At 36.1% G+C, this 16,740-nt stretch overlaps 1 protein-coding gene across 4 annotated transcripts in view; it reads right to left on the bottom strand.

The window, feature by feature from the left end:
* CTNNA2 (catenin alpha 2) overlaps nucleotides 1–14,772 on the bottom strand; it is a 953,020-nt gene extending 938,248 nt beyond the window's left edge. For all 4 annotated transcript variants that reach the window (XM_044379734.1, XM_044379740.1, XM_026481889.2 and 1 more), the window contains exon 1: nucleotides 14,671–14,772. In XM_044379734.1, coding sequence (XP_044235669.1) covers nucleotides 14,671–14,772 — 102 coding nt within the window. The remainder of the gene's footprint in view (nucleotides 1–14,670) is intronic.
* Between the last annotated feature and the right edge of the window lie 1,968 nt (nucleotides 14,773–16,740).

The raw sequence follows: 16,740 nt of genomic DNA, 5'->3' as shown, positions 1-16,740 counted from the left end.
TTACCCTGAGATCAAGACCTGAGCTGAAACCAAGAGTCAGATGCTTAACCAACTGAGCCACCCAGGTGCCCCCATTTCTTCACTTTCAACCTGCATGTCTTTAGGTCTGACATGAGCCTCTTGTAGGCAGCATATTGATGGGTCTTTTTTTTTTTTTTAATCCATTCCATCACCCTATGTGTTTTGGTTGGAGCATTTAGTCTAATTACATTCACAGTAATTATTGATAGTTATGTACTTATAGCCATTTGTTACTTATTTTACAGTTGTTTTTGTAGTTCTCCTCTGTTCCTTTCTTCTCTTGCTCTCTCTCCTTTATGGTTTGCTGGCTTTCTTTAATAATGGACTGGGATTTCTTTTCTTTATTTTTTGCATATCTATTACTTGTTTTTTGATTTGTGAGTACCATTAGGTTTCTATATAAAATCTTAGGCATATAACAGTCTACATTGACAGTCACTTAAGTTTGAACCCAATCTAAAAACACTAAATTTTTACCCCTGTCCCCCTCACACACATTTGAGGTATATACTGTCATACTTTACATCCTTTTATTTTATAAATCTCTAGACTGACTTTTTTAGATATACTTAATTTTACCACTTTTGTGCTTCTACTTTTCTTAGTCCTGTTTATGGTCTTTCCATTCCATTCAAAGAGTCCTATTTAAGATTTCTTGTAAGACTGGTTTAGTGGTTATGGATTCTTTTAACTTTTCATTGTCTGGGAAACTCTTTATCTCTCTTTCTATTCTGAATCATAATTTTGCTGGATAGAGTATTCTTGGCTGCAGGTTTTTTGTTTTTTGTTTTTTTTTTTCTTTCAGCACTCTGAGTCTATCATGCCACTTTCTTGTGGCCTGCAAAGTTTCTGCTGAAAAATCAGCTGATAGCCTAATGAGGTTTACCTTGTATGTACAGTTTTCTCTTGCTGCTTTTAAGATTCTCTCTTTATTGGTACTTTTTGCCATGTAAAAACTATATGTCTTGGTGTAGACCTCCTTAGGCTGATTTTGTTGGGGACTCTCTGTATCTCCTGGATCTGGGTTTCTGTTTACTTCTCTAGATTAGGGAAGTTTTTACCTATCACTTACTGGCAAATAAATTTTCTGCCCCCTTTCTCTCTCCTGTCCATCTGGGATCCCTATAAGGTGAATGTTGTTCATTTGATGTTGTCACCAAGTTCCCTTTATCTATTTTCATTTTTTATTAAACTTTTTTTTTCTTTCTCCTGTTCAGCTTGATTGCTTTCCATTATTCTGTCTGCCAGGTTGCTTATTTGTTCTTCTGCTTCTTCTAGTCTACTGCTTATTCCCTTTAGTATATTTTTTTTAAAGATTTATTTATTTATTTATTTATTTATTTATTTATTTATTTGACAGAGAGAGAAAGAGAGCCAGTGGAGAGAGGGAACACAAGCAGGGGGAGTGGGAGAGGAAGAAGCAGGCTCCCAACGGAGGAGCCTGGTGTGGGGCTTGATCCCAGAATGTCAGGATCACGCCCTGAGTCAAAGGCAGATGCTTAACAACTGAGCCACCCAGGCGCTCCTCCCTTTAGTATATTTTTAATTTCAGTTATTGAGTTCTTCATCTCTGATTGGTTCTTTTTATGTTCTCTCTTCGTTGAAGGTCTCACTGAGAACCTCCACTCTTTCTTCAAGTCCAATGAGTATTTTTATGATCATTACTTTGAATTCTCTACAATCATATTACTTATGTCCATTTTGCTTAGTTCTCTTGCTGTGATTTTGTTTTGTTCTTTCATTTGGGATATAGCCCTCTGTCTCCTCATTTTGTGTAACTCTGTGTCTGTTTCTGTGTGTTAGGAAAGTCAGCTACTGTCCTGCTCTTGAAAGTAGTGGCCTTATGAAGAAGAGGTCCTGTAGTGTCCTGTAGTGCAATGTCCCCAGTTCACCAGAACCTGGTGTTTCAGGGATGTCTCCTATGTCTGTTGCATGTGCCACATGCTGTTGTGATTCAGCCACATTTGCCTTCTGTCTAGTTGTCTGCAGTGGCTTTCTTTGCCTGTTGTGGGCAGGGTATGGCCCCTGTGCTGTTAGTAAGCCAGTCTGGGGCTATCTTGGGCTTGAGTTAGGTCAGACCATGCAGGTGCTAGAGCTGCACTGAACTGTGCAGTGCTCTCCCTATGTTGTCCCCTGGGAAGTGTTTGTTGGTGGGCAGCGCCTGTAGTCAGACCAGATGTCTGCCCTCAACACACTGCTGGGGCTGCAGTCAAACTGATGTGTATGTGATGGTAGGAGTCACTTTGGGGTAGTGCTGGCATCTGTCAGGGCTTCTTGCACAATGCCAAGGTTATGGCTCTGCTTTGGAGAACTCGTGTGGAGGCTGGGTTGGAGGGGCAGGGTGGGTTCACAGGAGAGTGCAGGGGCAGGGCACACTGTTAGCAAGCTACGTGGAGAGTGTTTGTGCTGCAGTGATTCCTGCAGCTGGTTCTGTATCTAGGCTGGGGGATGAGGGAGGGAAATGTTAACTGCCAGCTCTTTTGTTCTTGGAGAAGACTCCTAAAGATCCCTACTTTTCCAGCACATGTTCTGAGATTAGTCAATAAATCTTCTTTCCATATAACCCAGGCATTTTTCAAACTGTTGCTTTATTCCGTGTCTCAGCAGCACTCTTTGTTAAGCTGTCTCTTTAAAGGCAGGCACTTAGTTTCCTAATGTCCTCTGGCTTTCCCAGAGCCAAGCCCCTGATTTTAAAAGTTCCACATGTTAAGGCCAATGAATGCTAAGCCCCTCTGGCTTTCAAAGCCAAATGTTACGGGGATTTGCCTTCCCAGTGTGGGTCCCCCATGCCTGGGGTGCTTGGTATAGTGTCTGCTCCTCTCCCTTCTCTGTGCTTGCACCGGCCCTCCCTCCTGTGGACAGTTTCATGGGTCAGCTTGGTTCTGGATGGTCTTTGTCCTTCCTACCCTCTCTGATGTGGCTTCTTCTCTGTGTTTAGCTGTGGAAAGTCTGTTCTGCCAGTCACTTTCTGGGTTATTTACACTGATGCAGGTGTTGCCTAAGTGTACCTATGAGGTGAGTTTAGGATCCTGCCATGTTCTGTAGGAGTCCTGTACCACTCATCATAGCTTGCATGGTCCAGCAAGAAGGAAGATTTCCTCTGCTTGGCAACAGCAAGCTTCCAAATTGCACAGTCTTAAACAGGAAAATGATATGATAAAATTATACATTGTTTCCAATGATCATTCTGATTGCTATTTAGAGAATGTATAGGAAGTGAGCAAAAGTGGGATTGGTGGATTATTTAGTAAGTGCCCATGTTGGTTATTGGTGTGAAAGGACTTAGAAAGGTTTAGAACCAGGACTTCAGCAGCAGAGATGGAGAGAGGAGAGGATATCAGAGAAAAGAGAAACCAAGGAGAATTCTTAAGTGTGAGATGAGGGCTCAGTGAAGAGATGTAGGGTGAAGATACAAATTTGAGTGTTGTCAGTATATTGACAATATTTAAGGTCATAAGGATGGGTAGAATCAACTGGATGAAAAATGCAGAAAAAAAGAAAAGAGGAGTCCTAAGTCTAAGCCCTGAAAAACACGAACGTTAAAAGCTGAGGTAGGAAAACAAGATAAAGCACAGACTGAGAGGGCATAGCCATGCAGCCAGGACAGCCGAGTTACAGAAAGACTCAGAGTTATGTCAAAATGAAAGAAAAATAGCTGGTTAGATTTCCTATGACTTTTCCTGGCCTTCCATCCTTCTTAATTATGTGAAATCAAAGCATATCTTTTGTACTTTTAAAAGGATGACAAGAAACAGAAAAGCAGGTGTGTTGCCATGCTCCAAACCTTAATCTCAGATCTCTGACAAGCTTTAATTAGTTTGCTAGTTCAGGGCTTCCTGAGTAAATGTACTTCTGTCACTTTGTAGGCATTCTCATGCCTGTTGGAGTGGATTTTTTGGTCACCAGCTCAGATAAGTATTCTATATTGTCCAAGGTAGTTATGAGAAATTTTGTTAGCTAACTTCCTACAATTTCTTGCTTGAAATTTTTGAATTAGTATGCATAAGATTTTGTTAATTGTCTAGTATCTAGCTCATAAAAAAACATTATTTTTTTCTGACATTAATTTTTAAATTTAGTTTTAAATAACATTTTCCCATTTAAAATAGTTGCTGTTCACTGAAATGGAAAGTGCAAGAGGAAAAATATTCTAAGGTTTGAGTTTACTGCCAAACAGAATAAAAGAAAAGTTACTGCTAAGTTTGAGAATTCACATGCATTAACCACTTAATAAGGAAAACAGGTTTTTAGTTTAACTTACTCATTTGAATGTTAAGGAATTTGTTTACCTCGTGTTTGCATTTCAGCAAATATCTGGTGTGGGCAAGAATTAGGTGATGCAAACAAGAAAAGAAACTAAGTCCTGACAGTGCGAATATATTCAGTTCTCTTTGCCTTGCTTCTTTTCCTCTTTTTTGTTCATTTGTTTATTTCAAGATTTTACTTAAATTCCAGTTAGTTAACATACGGTGTAATGATTGATCACTTACATATAACACCCAATGCTCATCACAAGTACCCTTCTTAATCCCCACCACCCATTTAGCCATTTAACTCATCCCCCCACCTATCTCCCCTCCAGCAACCCTCAGCTTGTACTTAATAGTTAAAAGTCTTTTATGGGCACCTGGATGGCTGAGTTGGTTAAGCAACTGCCTTCAGCTCAAGTCATGATCCTGGAGTACTGAGATTGAGTCCCATATCAGGCTCCCTGCTCAGCGGGGAGTCTACTCCTCCCTCTGACCCTCCCCCTCTCATGCTCTCTCTCTTGCTCTCTCTCTCTCTCTCAAATAAATAAATAAACAAAATCTTAAAAAAAAATAAAGAATTTGTTTTATGGTTTACCTCTCTTTTTCTACCCCGTTCCTCTGTTTTAATGTTGGGAGTAGCTGGGAGTTCATTCCTTCCCCACCTTCATTTTAATCCTTTACTCTCTTCCCATTTTACTCTGTTAGTTCTCTGTGGTTGATGTACTAGCAACTTGCCAATTCAGTATTTTCAGCCTATGATTACCTTGGGAGCAGCAGATATATTCAGTCTAATTCACCTTAGGCCTTTTATTATGTGGTCTAAGTCTCTCTCTTTTTCATCTATAAAATGGGGGAAATAATATTGATTCCAACAAGCTGACCCAAGGAGTAATGAAAACTTCTGGAAATAGCTAAGATAGTATCAGATAGTAACTACTCAAGAAACATTAGGATTTCCCTCCCTTTTCTCCTTAGAGGCTCTAGATTATCTATGGTTAGTTCTGCGCTAATGGAGAAGAGCTCCAACTAAAACAAGAGCAGTAAAAACTGTCCAAAGCAATGACAAAACTCTAATAAAAGTAATTTAGAAAATTTAGTTCAGCAGCTTGAACCATTCCTATAAGCAGGGCCCAAGAAATCAGGATTGGTGAGTTTAATAAAGTGTGAGGGAAAATCTCCAAAACCCCCTTTCTCATGGAGAGTAAGAAATTAATAACCTGAGGTAGCATGTAGAGCACTCATGTCATCACACCTTAGGACTTCTCTTTTATCCTCTATTAAATAAAATTTCTCTTACTAGCATTCATAAAATAATAACTGTGTTCAAGTCAGAAATTATTGAAAGGAAATATTTGGATAGAAGAGAAGTTAGTTGCATCATTGTTAGTATATAGTTTGCTTGTATTCTAAAACCATATACTATCATATTACTTAACTTCTGTTGTCCTAGGCTAATGAGAAGGAAATAGAGGCAGATGTTGTGCGTTAACTGTGACTATGTTTATGCTAAACAGAGGTGAAATGATTCCAAGGTGCACAGAATAATTTTGATTTGCAGTAGTTGATTCTAAAGGTAGGGGTAGAATTGACACATCACATGGTACATGGTAGTGAGTGTCTACCAAATACAAAAGACCCAGAGCTAGAGTAGTCACATAATCATTTACATCATATGCAACAATGTAACATCACCCATCAAATTAATGTTAATTTCAATTTTTGTTTTTGTGGTTTGGCACTTATTTTGTAATTTTCTTTATGAATAAACATATGTGCATACATAATTTTACATTTTACTACTTTAAGGCCATTCTACGATTTGGGAAAATTTTGTCTTTTTTTTGTTTTTTGTTTGAAAGGGCTCCATACATTACTCAAGTTTCAAAACATGGCCAACACAGCTGGCCATAAAACAAAAAGAGCATCATTCCCATCTGGTAGCAGACATCAAAATTTTGAACATAATCCCAAAACAGAAATTAATCTAATCCCAGACAATATACTAGTCGATTAAACTCCTATTTTAGAAGTGGCAAACACAATAACTACCAAGCAATCTACCATAAAAACTCAACTTAAAGAATTATTTCCCATAAAATAACTACTTTAGGTATATGTATCTAAAACAAACAAACAGAACAAAACAAAAATGCAGCAATTTAAAAAATGGTAATATTAGGGGATGAAACAATATTTGCAAAACAACAAAAATAATTTATAGTCTTTCAATTAAGTATTTATATGTGTGATAAGTAACCTTCTAAATCATAACCATATTATTTCTTTTCAAATCCTATTTTTAGTATAAAATAAAGAGATTTTTAAATAAAAAGTTATGGTATTTTATGTAGTTCATTCATTCACAGAAACTTCTATTATAGACAGATAAACAAAAACATGTTTTCAGACAAGGAAAACAGCATTCAAAAATTAAAATGGGATTGGTATGAAAATATTAAACAATAAAAATAGGAAAAATACTTGGAGACAGAGTAACCAAGCTATATATAACATTGATCAAAGAAATAAACCAGCTTAACGGAGTTGACATCATTTGCTTTTAGCACATCCTTTACTTTTTATACAATTTCAACCCTTTGACAAAGGTACACAATTTATTTAACATTGTAGTGTCACCATGGAAACCACCCATGTTAATCTTTGAATCTCATGAATGAACCATTAATTAAGGTAGTTCTCAATAATGATATTTTCTAGACAGATGGGTACCATGAGATCTCATTTTATACGTCCATTCTTTTGGTGAATTCATACAGAAAATACTCTATCTTGTAAACTGTAAGACAGAGTATGGGATAGCATAAACAGGCACACACTGGCTTAAGCCTTAGAAGTTACTTCATTTCCGAGTATCGGTTTATTTCTAGAATAATTCAGTTTAAATCACCTGATTTTAAATTTAAACCTCATGATTTCCTAATTTTAAATGCACCAAGGAAATTAACTACAGTTGTGAGTCACACAGATGACTCCTTTAAGAGGTCTTAATATCAAAAGAAGGAGAAAATCAAGTATTTTTTTAAAGTATAAAATTAAATTTAAATTTTTAACAATATTTAAGTGTATGAAGTTCTAATTATTTAGCTTTTGAAATAATTAATTTTTGAGTACAATTTTAAAGGACCTAACTGTAGAAGTCACTAAAGCCTAACCTAAAAGAGGCCCATAGACATTACTCAAAATAATACTGGAAATGATTAAAGGTCCTCTTATTAGTAAGGTCTTTCCCCATTACACCTATTTAGAACAGCTCATTAAACATCAGTGGTATTCTTTTTTTCAGACACTTATTGTTATTTAAGTTGCAGATTTATCTTTCTAAAAGGAAATAAGGAACTAAATTCCAGCAAATTCCGTTCTATCCTATTGTGATGGGCTGAGTTTCATTAGCTTGCTGAAGTTGAATTCCCAATAACTTTAGAGGTTCCTGTTTTAGTAATCTTTGATTAAATGTAACACACAATTTATTCTTTTCTAAACCTGCATTAAATATTTTTCTAAAGAAAATATATAATGAATCTTATTTTATACATGGCACCCATTCTCTAATAACTGGAAAGCCATTACTACCAGGTAGTGAAGAGCACAGCATTAAGAGCAAACCTGTATCAGAATAACATCAGACATTTCATCAATCACTTTAATGAACCATCTCATGTATCCCTTCAATAATCCTATGGGGTACAAATCATTATTATCTATAATTTACATTTCATGACACATTAAGTAACATATTCAAGTTATCACTGGGAATACTGTATTTATAATCAAGCCTCCTTGACTTCAAAGCTTGTGCATATATATCCTCTACTTCAATGATGTAAAAGTAATTATAAATTTTCACATTAAATAACTATAAAATTAATATGCATTTTATATAGGAAAAATAATTTTTCTTATATATTTTTCAGTTAAAGAGAATATTTTCCTGTTTTGATTTCTAACTGCTTAAAACAAATGGGAACTTTATTTTTTTATATTTATCTTCTATCTAGCCACCTAACCCCATTCTCATATTAATTTTAATTATAATATCATAAAAAGTGTTTTTCTCTGTCCCATTCCTGTGTTTACATGATGCATTCCTTTATTTTAAAAGTTTGATTCCATTCCTATTTAGACTTTTTAGTAGAAATAAGTGCAAAACTCTATCAAATGTCTTTTTAGCATCTAATGGTATAATCAATTGAGCTACTGAAATACTTTTATTTATTTCCTCATAATAGACTATCATTATATTTCTTAAGTGTTTCCTATTTTGTTATATATATACTGATCTTTGAATATACTGCTGCATGGTATACTGAATATACCGCTGCAATACTAGATTTTATTATTTTTTTTTTGTTTTTGGTGTTTTTGTTGCATTTAAACTCAGAAATGATATAGAACCATCATTGTCTTTTTGTAAAAAAAAAAAAATGTTATTTTAAAATATCGAACTTTTAATAATAAAATTATGATTCTTCAAAAAATGATTGAGGAGTTATTTATCTTTTTCTATAGTTGAAATGGTAGTTTAAATAACTCTGTGATTATCAGTTCTTTAAATATCTAATAATATTTAGCTATGCATCCATTTGTTCTGGTGCTTTTTGATAACAGATCTTTAAACAGCCTTCTAATATTTATGTGGCTTATTCCAGTTTTCCATTTCCTTCTGGATATACTGTGGTAATTTAAATTTTTCTAGGAACTTATTCCCTTCCTGTAGATTTGCATGTTTCATCAGAGTGGAGTTGCATGTAATAGTCTACTATGCTTCTTTTAACCTCTCTGTTCCTGGAATTATTTGTGCTTTCTCATTCATAATACTATATATTTTTTCTTTATATATTTTCCATAATTTGTGTGTTGAGGGATTTTTATTGGCCATTTCAGAGAAGAATCAAATTTGGAATTTATTTAATCACTCTAACTTTTGTATTCTATTTTACTGATTCCAGTCTCCATTGTTAATTAAATTCTGTTTTAGTTTCTTTTGATGTTCTTTTTCTAATTTCTTGGGATGAACACTTACTTTATTTTTCTTTTTTATTTTTTGTTAATAAAAAAGGCATTTAAGCAAAAATTTTGTACTGAGCATAGCTTTTATTGGGTGTGTATATTTTGTTAAGAAGACACCATCTTTTTTATTAGCTCATGCATACTTCACATTTCCTTTTGGTTCTAAGAGTTATCTAAGAGTGTTTCTTAATTTCGAGTATATTATGTTTTAGTTTTCTAATAAAATTGCCTAGTCATTTTAATTTTCTAATAAAACTTAATATCACAGGATGCAGCCTATTAAAAATTTTTACTTTTTGGAATTTATAAAAAATTGGGGCATCTTGTTCAAGGACTAAACTTTCTAAGATAAATCCTTTCACCTTTGAAAATTCATGATTTCCATAATGTAAAAATTCTAAAAGGATCTTGTCATTTCGACATTGTAAGATAAATATGCAACCTCATATACATTATGATAGAAATGAGATCGTTTTGTGAGATATTTTAAATACTTATCAACAGTAAATTCCTAATGTCACTTTTCTTATGACAGCAAATGAATTTTACTGAGAACCCTTAATTTCTGGTAGTTGTTTTATTACTTATCTATCCTTATCAGAAAAACTAGGATGGTTACAGGCATATTGCATCACTCAATACCACTATGAGTGGTATTCATAATGGGGTGTGTGTGTGCGTGTGTGTGTGTGTGTGTGTATGTGACACAAATAGGCCTTGATTTAGTTTTCTTTCTCAGTTCCATCTTTTTAAAAAAATGTTGAACATGGAGTTTATATTCAGTATTTTCTTATCTCTCCTTTCTGATTCATATGCCCTTCAAAGGTCAACAATCACATCAGTCCAGTCATTAAGGCTTTATTCTAGGGGAGGGAATGCTTAGTCTTGATAGCAGAGCCATAATATTAGGAAATAATAGAGAAGCTTGTCTGAAAAGTCACATTTTTGAAAGCATCTCTCTAAGTCAGAGTAGGAACACTGAAAAGAAAGATAAGCCATATAGATACCAGAAGATATTAAAGGGATGCTAAGACTCGTTACAGTGTTAAGTCACAGTATGAAATTCAAGAAGAGTTTTACATATTCTACTGTATTAAATTAATAAATATGAATTAGACATTTAACTGCCCCAACTTTTCATAAAAGTTTTTAATGCATTGCCTTTATCTGATAGAATTTAGGTAATTGAACTGAAAGATATGGAAAAGAATAATTTTTAATTGTCATCTTAGATATGCTATTCTTTAGATAAGACAAACATAAGGGCAAAATATAAATACATGAAAATTTTAAAAAATAAAAGACAGTTTATGCGTCATATTTTGTTTTCCCATGACAGATTCATTTATATCCTTCTCCTTGACTTATACAGTGTTGGATAATGGCTAACACAAGCCTGAATATAAAGTCATCAAAAACAGAAAAATGGAAGCTATATTTAATCAACATTTACTTTATACCAGTTTTTGTGTTTTAATTATTGTGTTTCATTTAATCTGTAAGATAAGGATTAAATATATTGATATGTAATCTGAAGGTAAAATTCTGAGGCTAGAAAAAGGCAATCTGCTTTTAACTAGGCTGAAGGAACTACATTTCAGACCAGATTGACCTGACTCCAAGATATCTCCTAAGCCAGTCTTTCTCAAGCTAAGATGAAAAGCCATATTTTTGTTATTCCAATACGTCATAAACCAAAGCACTGTAAAATACAACAAAATGAATGATTCAAAAATTTAAAAAGATAAAAAACACAAGTCTAAAATTATTCAACAGACATAAAATTATTCTGTAAAATGGTCATAAAAATTTAAAAGCACTTACTCTCAATTTCTGTGCTTACTACAGACCAATAACAAACAATTCATGCAGAGGCCTTGGTCTACAGACCATAATCTGAGTAGTCAACATACTCCCATATCTAAGAGCCTATCAGTAATAAGTGTTTTTGGAAGAAATTTTCATAGGGCTAACACGAATCATGATCAACTGAAAAATGTGCATAAACCTAATGAAATGTTTCAACGATTACACACAAAGATATTTACTTCCTACACCCGAAAACTTATGACTGTGTTATCTTCAGAAACAAAGGGACTTTGCAGATGTGATTAAAGATCTCAAGACAGAGAGATTATCTTAGAACATCTGGGTGGCTCCAATGTCATCACAAGGGTCCTCACAAGAGAGAAGCCGGAGAGTTTGAGTAAGAGGAGGAGGTGTGATGGTGGAAACTGAAGTCAGAGAGAGAGACGTGTGAAGGCGGGATGCTGCCGGCTTTAAACAAGGATGAAAGCACCACAACCAAGAAATGCAGGTGCACACCAGATGCTGAAAAAGGAAAGGAATGTCCTCCTTAAGAAACATAGCCCTACCAACACCTTGATTTTTAGGAGTTCTGACCTCTGAAACTATAGAATAATAAATCTGCATAGTTTAAAAGCTACTCCGGTTATGGTAATTTGTGATAGTGGCTTTTGGAAACATACAGATTTTATTTTTTTTTTTTTAAAGATTTTATTTATCTATTTGACAGAGATAGAGACAGCCAGTGAGAAAGGGAACACAAGCACGGGGAGTGGGAGAGGAAGAAGCAGGCTCATAGCGGAGGAGCCTGATGTGGGGCTCGATCCCGTAACGCCGGGATCACGCCCTGAGCCGAAGGCAGGCGCTTAACCACTGTGCCACCCAGGCGCCCCAACATACAGATTTTAGTTCTGGGGAGTAGGATGCTGCTATACCACCTAAAAATGTGGAAGTGGCTTTGGAATTGGTAAGAGACAGATGTTAGAAAAATTTAAAGAATTTTAATAGAAAAATTCACGATTGCCTTGAGCTGACTGTTAGTAAACACAGGGATAATAAAGGCCTTGCCTGCAAGGACTCAGAAGGAAGTGAGGAGCGTGGTAGAGAAAGCCTCTGTCATCTGAGAGGATATCTAATCTTTATAAAAAGACTGCAGAAACACAGGTGTTAAAGGAGATGCTAGGGAAGGCTGAGAAAAAAATGAAGAACATGTTACTGGGAAATGGAAGAAAGAGTGACAGAAAGTTTGGATGAATAATTGTCTTACAGCCATATAGAAATCAGAATTGTACAGGATGAACTTGAATATTTAGTCAAGGAGTGTTCTAAGCACAGCGTTAAAGGAGTGCCCTGGTTTCTTCTTCCTGCTTATAGTAAAATGTGAGAAGAAAGAAATAAATTGAGAGGAGAACTGTGAAGCTAAAAGAAACCAGGACTTGATGATTTGGAAAATTCTCAGCCTATGTAAATTGCAAAGGCACTAAAATTGGAAAACTCACTTTCAGGAAAGCATGCTCTGGAGAGAAAGCCAATTGTATGTCTAGATAACCTTTGGCTGTGCCTTGGAAGGACTGAAAGCTCAGAGTATTCAGTCATACAGAGTGCTTCTTTTAAGAGATTAGGCATGTGTTTCACGGATGGCTTTGACTATTTCGGCAGAGGCCAAAAACGGAGATGGGATTATCTGGGAATGTTCTGTAAAGTAGCCTCTTCTCTAATAGAGTGAATCCCAGAGACATACAGGGGAAAACCACAAATTTCTTAGGAATGAGTCTGCGTGGCTCAGTCAGTTAAGCGTCTGCCCTCAGCTCAGGTCATGATCCCGGGGTCCTGGGATGGAGCCCTGCGTCAGACTCCCTGATGAGCAGGGAGACTGCTTCTCCCTCTTTCCTGCTTGTGCTCTCTCTCACTATCTCTGTCTCTCTCTCTCAAATAAATAAATAAAATCTTAAAAAAAAAAAAAAAAAAAAGAATGTCAAATCAGTAGAAACACTGCCAGTTGTTCCCAAGCTTTCAAGTCTAAGGGAATTTGCCCAGCTGGATTTCTAAATTGCTTGAGGTTGATAATCCTTTTTTTCCTTCCACTTTCTCTCTTTTCAAGGGGAATATCTGTACCCATTTTCTTATGCCTGTGCCACCAATGCATTTTGGGAGCATATACATATTGTTTTCTAGTTTCACAGGTAACAGATGGAGAGGAATTTTATTCAAGAATGGATTATAACCAGAACCTTACCCATACCTACTATAGATGATTTAGATGATGAGATTTGGAATTTTTAAGCTGATGAAATTTTGATGAGATTTTGGACTTGAAATGATTCTATAATAGGTTGAGATGTTGGGGAATCTGGGGATGTGGTGAATGGGTTTTCCATGTAGGAAGGATATGAATTTGGGGGGTGGGGGCAGAGGGCAGACTATGCTGAACTGAATAATAACCCCCAAAGTTGTCCATGTCCTCCTAATCCCTGGAACTGTGACTATGTTATCTAAAATGGCTGTGATTTGGTTAAGAATCTTGAGATGAGATTATTTTGGAGTATTTCAGTGGGCCCAATGTAATCATACGGTCCTTCTAAGAGGAAGCTATGAGATGTGAGGACAGGAGCAACAGTCAGAATCAGAGAGAGAATGGAAGCTGCTACATCGCTGGCTTTGAATATGGGGGAAGGGGGAAAGAAGGCAAGTGGACTTCAGAAGACGCAAAAGACAAGGACACGCACTTACTGCCAGAGCCTCCACAAGGAACGCAGCTCTGTCAACACCTTGACCTTAGGACTTATGACCCCAGAACCATAAGATAATAAATTTGTGACGCTGTAAGACACTAAGTTTGTAGTGATTTGTTATACCAGCTATAGGAAACCAGTATGAAAAACCAAAATTGAATTTAAATAATATAATACTAATAATAATGAAAAAAAGAAGCTTCTACTTAATTTTGCATAATATTTCCCTAAAAAATATACTATAGAAATCTTTAATTTTCATATTCCATGTATTTCTGAGTTTAATATAGCAAAGAATATGCTTCATAAGATACAAAAATTACCTTTTAAAACTTAAATTCTGATAATTTTTTTTCCTATTGGCAGTCACCTGTGGAGATGTGGCAACTATGACAACAAAAAAAATGGAACATTTCATTTTCCCAACATGAAATGTTCTCCACTGTAAACTAAAGAAAAGTCACATACTTTGCTCTTAAATAGTCAATAGAGTTCTTCCCAACTGTGCATTAGCATCTGAAAGTGAGCTAGGAATGGTTTATCTAGACTTTGAATTCATTAGGAGGAATGACGGCGCCCTTCACCAAGTCCCCCTCTTTAATTATCTCATCAACCTAATTTCAAAAATCATATGATGAGTTTTTAACAAGGCACTTCAACTGTTACTGGGCAATAAAACCGTCCATGGTTCAGGCAATAACATATCTTCAGTGTTTAGCATTACGGCATGATATATTATTCACTTTTAGAGATTTCTAAGTTTTTTGAAGAGTCATGATACAATCACAATAGAAACATATACAAGTAATGAAGCATTTCAAATCATCCCTTACCTGTGTAACAAGTGGCTCCAAAAGCCTCTCCACTGTTAGTGTCCGGATTTCCAAACTTTTGGGGTCCCATTTTAAAATGATAGGTGAAGTTGCCGAAGTCATGCTCCCTATAGGAACACACATTAGTGGTAAGAAATAATGATTACTGAAATAATCAGTTACCTTGGGGGTTCAAAATGAATAAATCACCAAAACTCAGAACATACTTGAAGATTATCTACCTCGTTGAAACTCATCAAATTAAAGATGGGGAAATGTGAACCAGAATTATGTGAGGCAGTGATGTTGGAATCACATTAAAAACTGGGAGCTCCTGAGGGCACCTATATACATTAAGCAAACCCTTGGGACTGAACTGGCATGACAATATTTCACTCACTCAATATTTAGTACATATATCCATCTGCCAAATGCTGAGAAAGAATTGGACCTTGACCCCAAGTAGTTTATGTTTTCAAGGTAGAGAGAGCCAAGGTAGGCAACAATTATGCCTCAGTGTGACCCATTCTGTGACCAAGGAACGTAGAGTTCTACGGAAAAACTGAGAAAGGACACCAAAGTCAGTCTAGGAGACCAACCAAGATTTTCAGGAAGCACAGTAGATCTACCATTATCACCACATGAGGGACCTAAGTCATAACAAAATCCTACTTTGTTTTCTTCACATAACTGACCCCTGAGGATATTATAGCCCTGTGGCAGCTGAGTTTCATTCTCTTACATAGGAAGGACATTTTGCAAACTGAGTGGTGATGGTTCTGAAAATTAGCTTGCTGCTATTTACATGCTCTCTGATTACTCACTGCATTTACATTCTTGTCCCATAAAATTAGTGTCTGATAAGGTTATTTATTTCATTCTAAAGCAATCCTCTCCTACCTAAGAACCCCTGATGTGCGGGTAGCAGCCTCCCACATATCAAGCGCAAAATACAGCCCTGGCCTCAACAGAAAAATTATACATTCTATCAGGGGTGTGTTACTCAGTGAGAAATTGACTGCTCTTTGCTGAATATATTTCGACAACTAACCACTGGACAAGCAACCTTAGAATGTACAAACTAAGTCTGAATCATTTGCTTGAATACCACTGTAAATCAAACTGTTCATAGCTGTTCCCTTCTTGTGAATCAATGTCCCCACTCCATTCCATCCTTATAAATCAATGTAGATGATTATTTCTATTAGAATTAACAGTACAAAGAAGGTCTGTCACAATAGGCGCATGCCTCTTCACTGCACTGCTACAGCAAATAGACCCAACAAATTTGCTTTGGGGAAAAAAAAAAAGGCGAAGGCACACTGTGCTGGTATTTTACCTCTCTCCAAATGCCATGTTTTAAATAAACCAAGCACAGCGATCCAACCGTATAGACAGATTTAGATTTGTGTTCCTTCACAACAACAATAGCTGGCACAGATAAGCTGCCTGTCCTCCAAAAACCTAAAAACACTTTACACATTTCCCATTCACACTACCAACTGCCAAATGGTAGCTCTGACATGCACGGAATTCTGCGGCTGGGCGGCACACCTTCTTGTGCTGCGGAAGGACGAAAATGCCAGATGCGTTCTGCATGCACACAGTACCACTGTCCCTACTGAGGCCAGATCTACCGAAGTGATCTTGGTCCAGTACCTATGACACAGTTATTGCAAATTTCTGGGGAGGTTCTCTGAAAGCCTTTTTCAAGTTGTGATGGAATAATGAGTAGCAAAATAAATGATGATGCACAAGGAAGTCCTATAGGGAAGCTGGATATCTAGCAGCGAAGTCATTTTAACACAATAATGAAAGAAGGGTACTAGGTGAGACTGTGCAGAGAACCACCATTGTTATATGAACATGCTTGTGCATATAAGCTGGGAGACCAAGGAAAGCACATAAAATCTTTTATGGATGTTCCAGTGCAAAACTGTAAAGAAATGAGATTCAAAACATGCTGAGGTGAGAAACAAAAATGCTAGGACAATCACATCAGAGACACTAGCTTGCATCAGGCAGAAATGGGAGACAATGAACAAAGACCTCTAGCCAAGTGTAAGCCAAGAAGTAGAGTTAGAGCCTTGA

This window comes from Ursus arctos, unplaced genomic scaffold, assembly GCF_023065955.2.
Source record: "Ursus arctos isolate Adak ecotype North America unplaced genomic scaffold, UrsArc2.0 scaffold_8, whole genome shotgun sequence".
Lineage (NCBI taxonomy): Eukaryota > Metazoa > Chordata > Mammalia > Carnivora > Ursidae > Ursus > Ursus arctos.
This window is presented reverse-complemented; position numbering and strand designations above follow the sequence as displayed.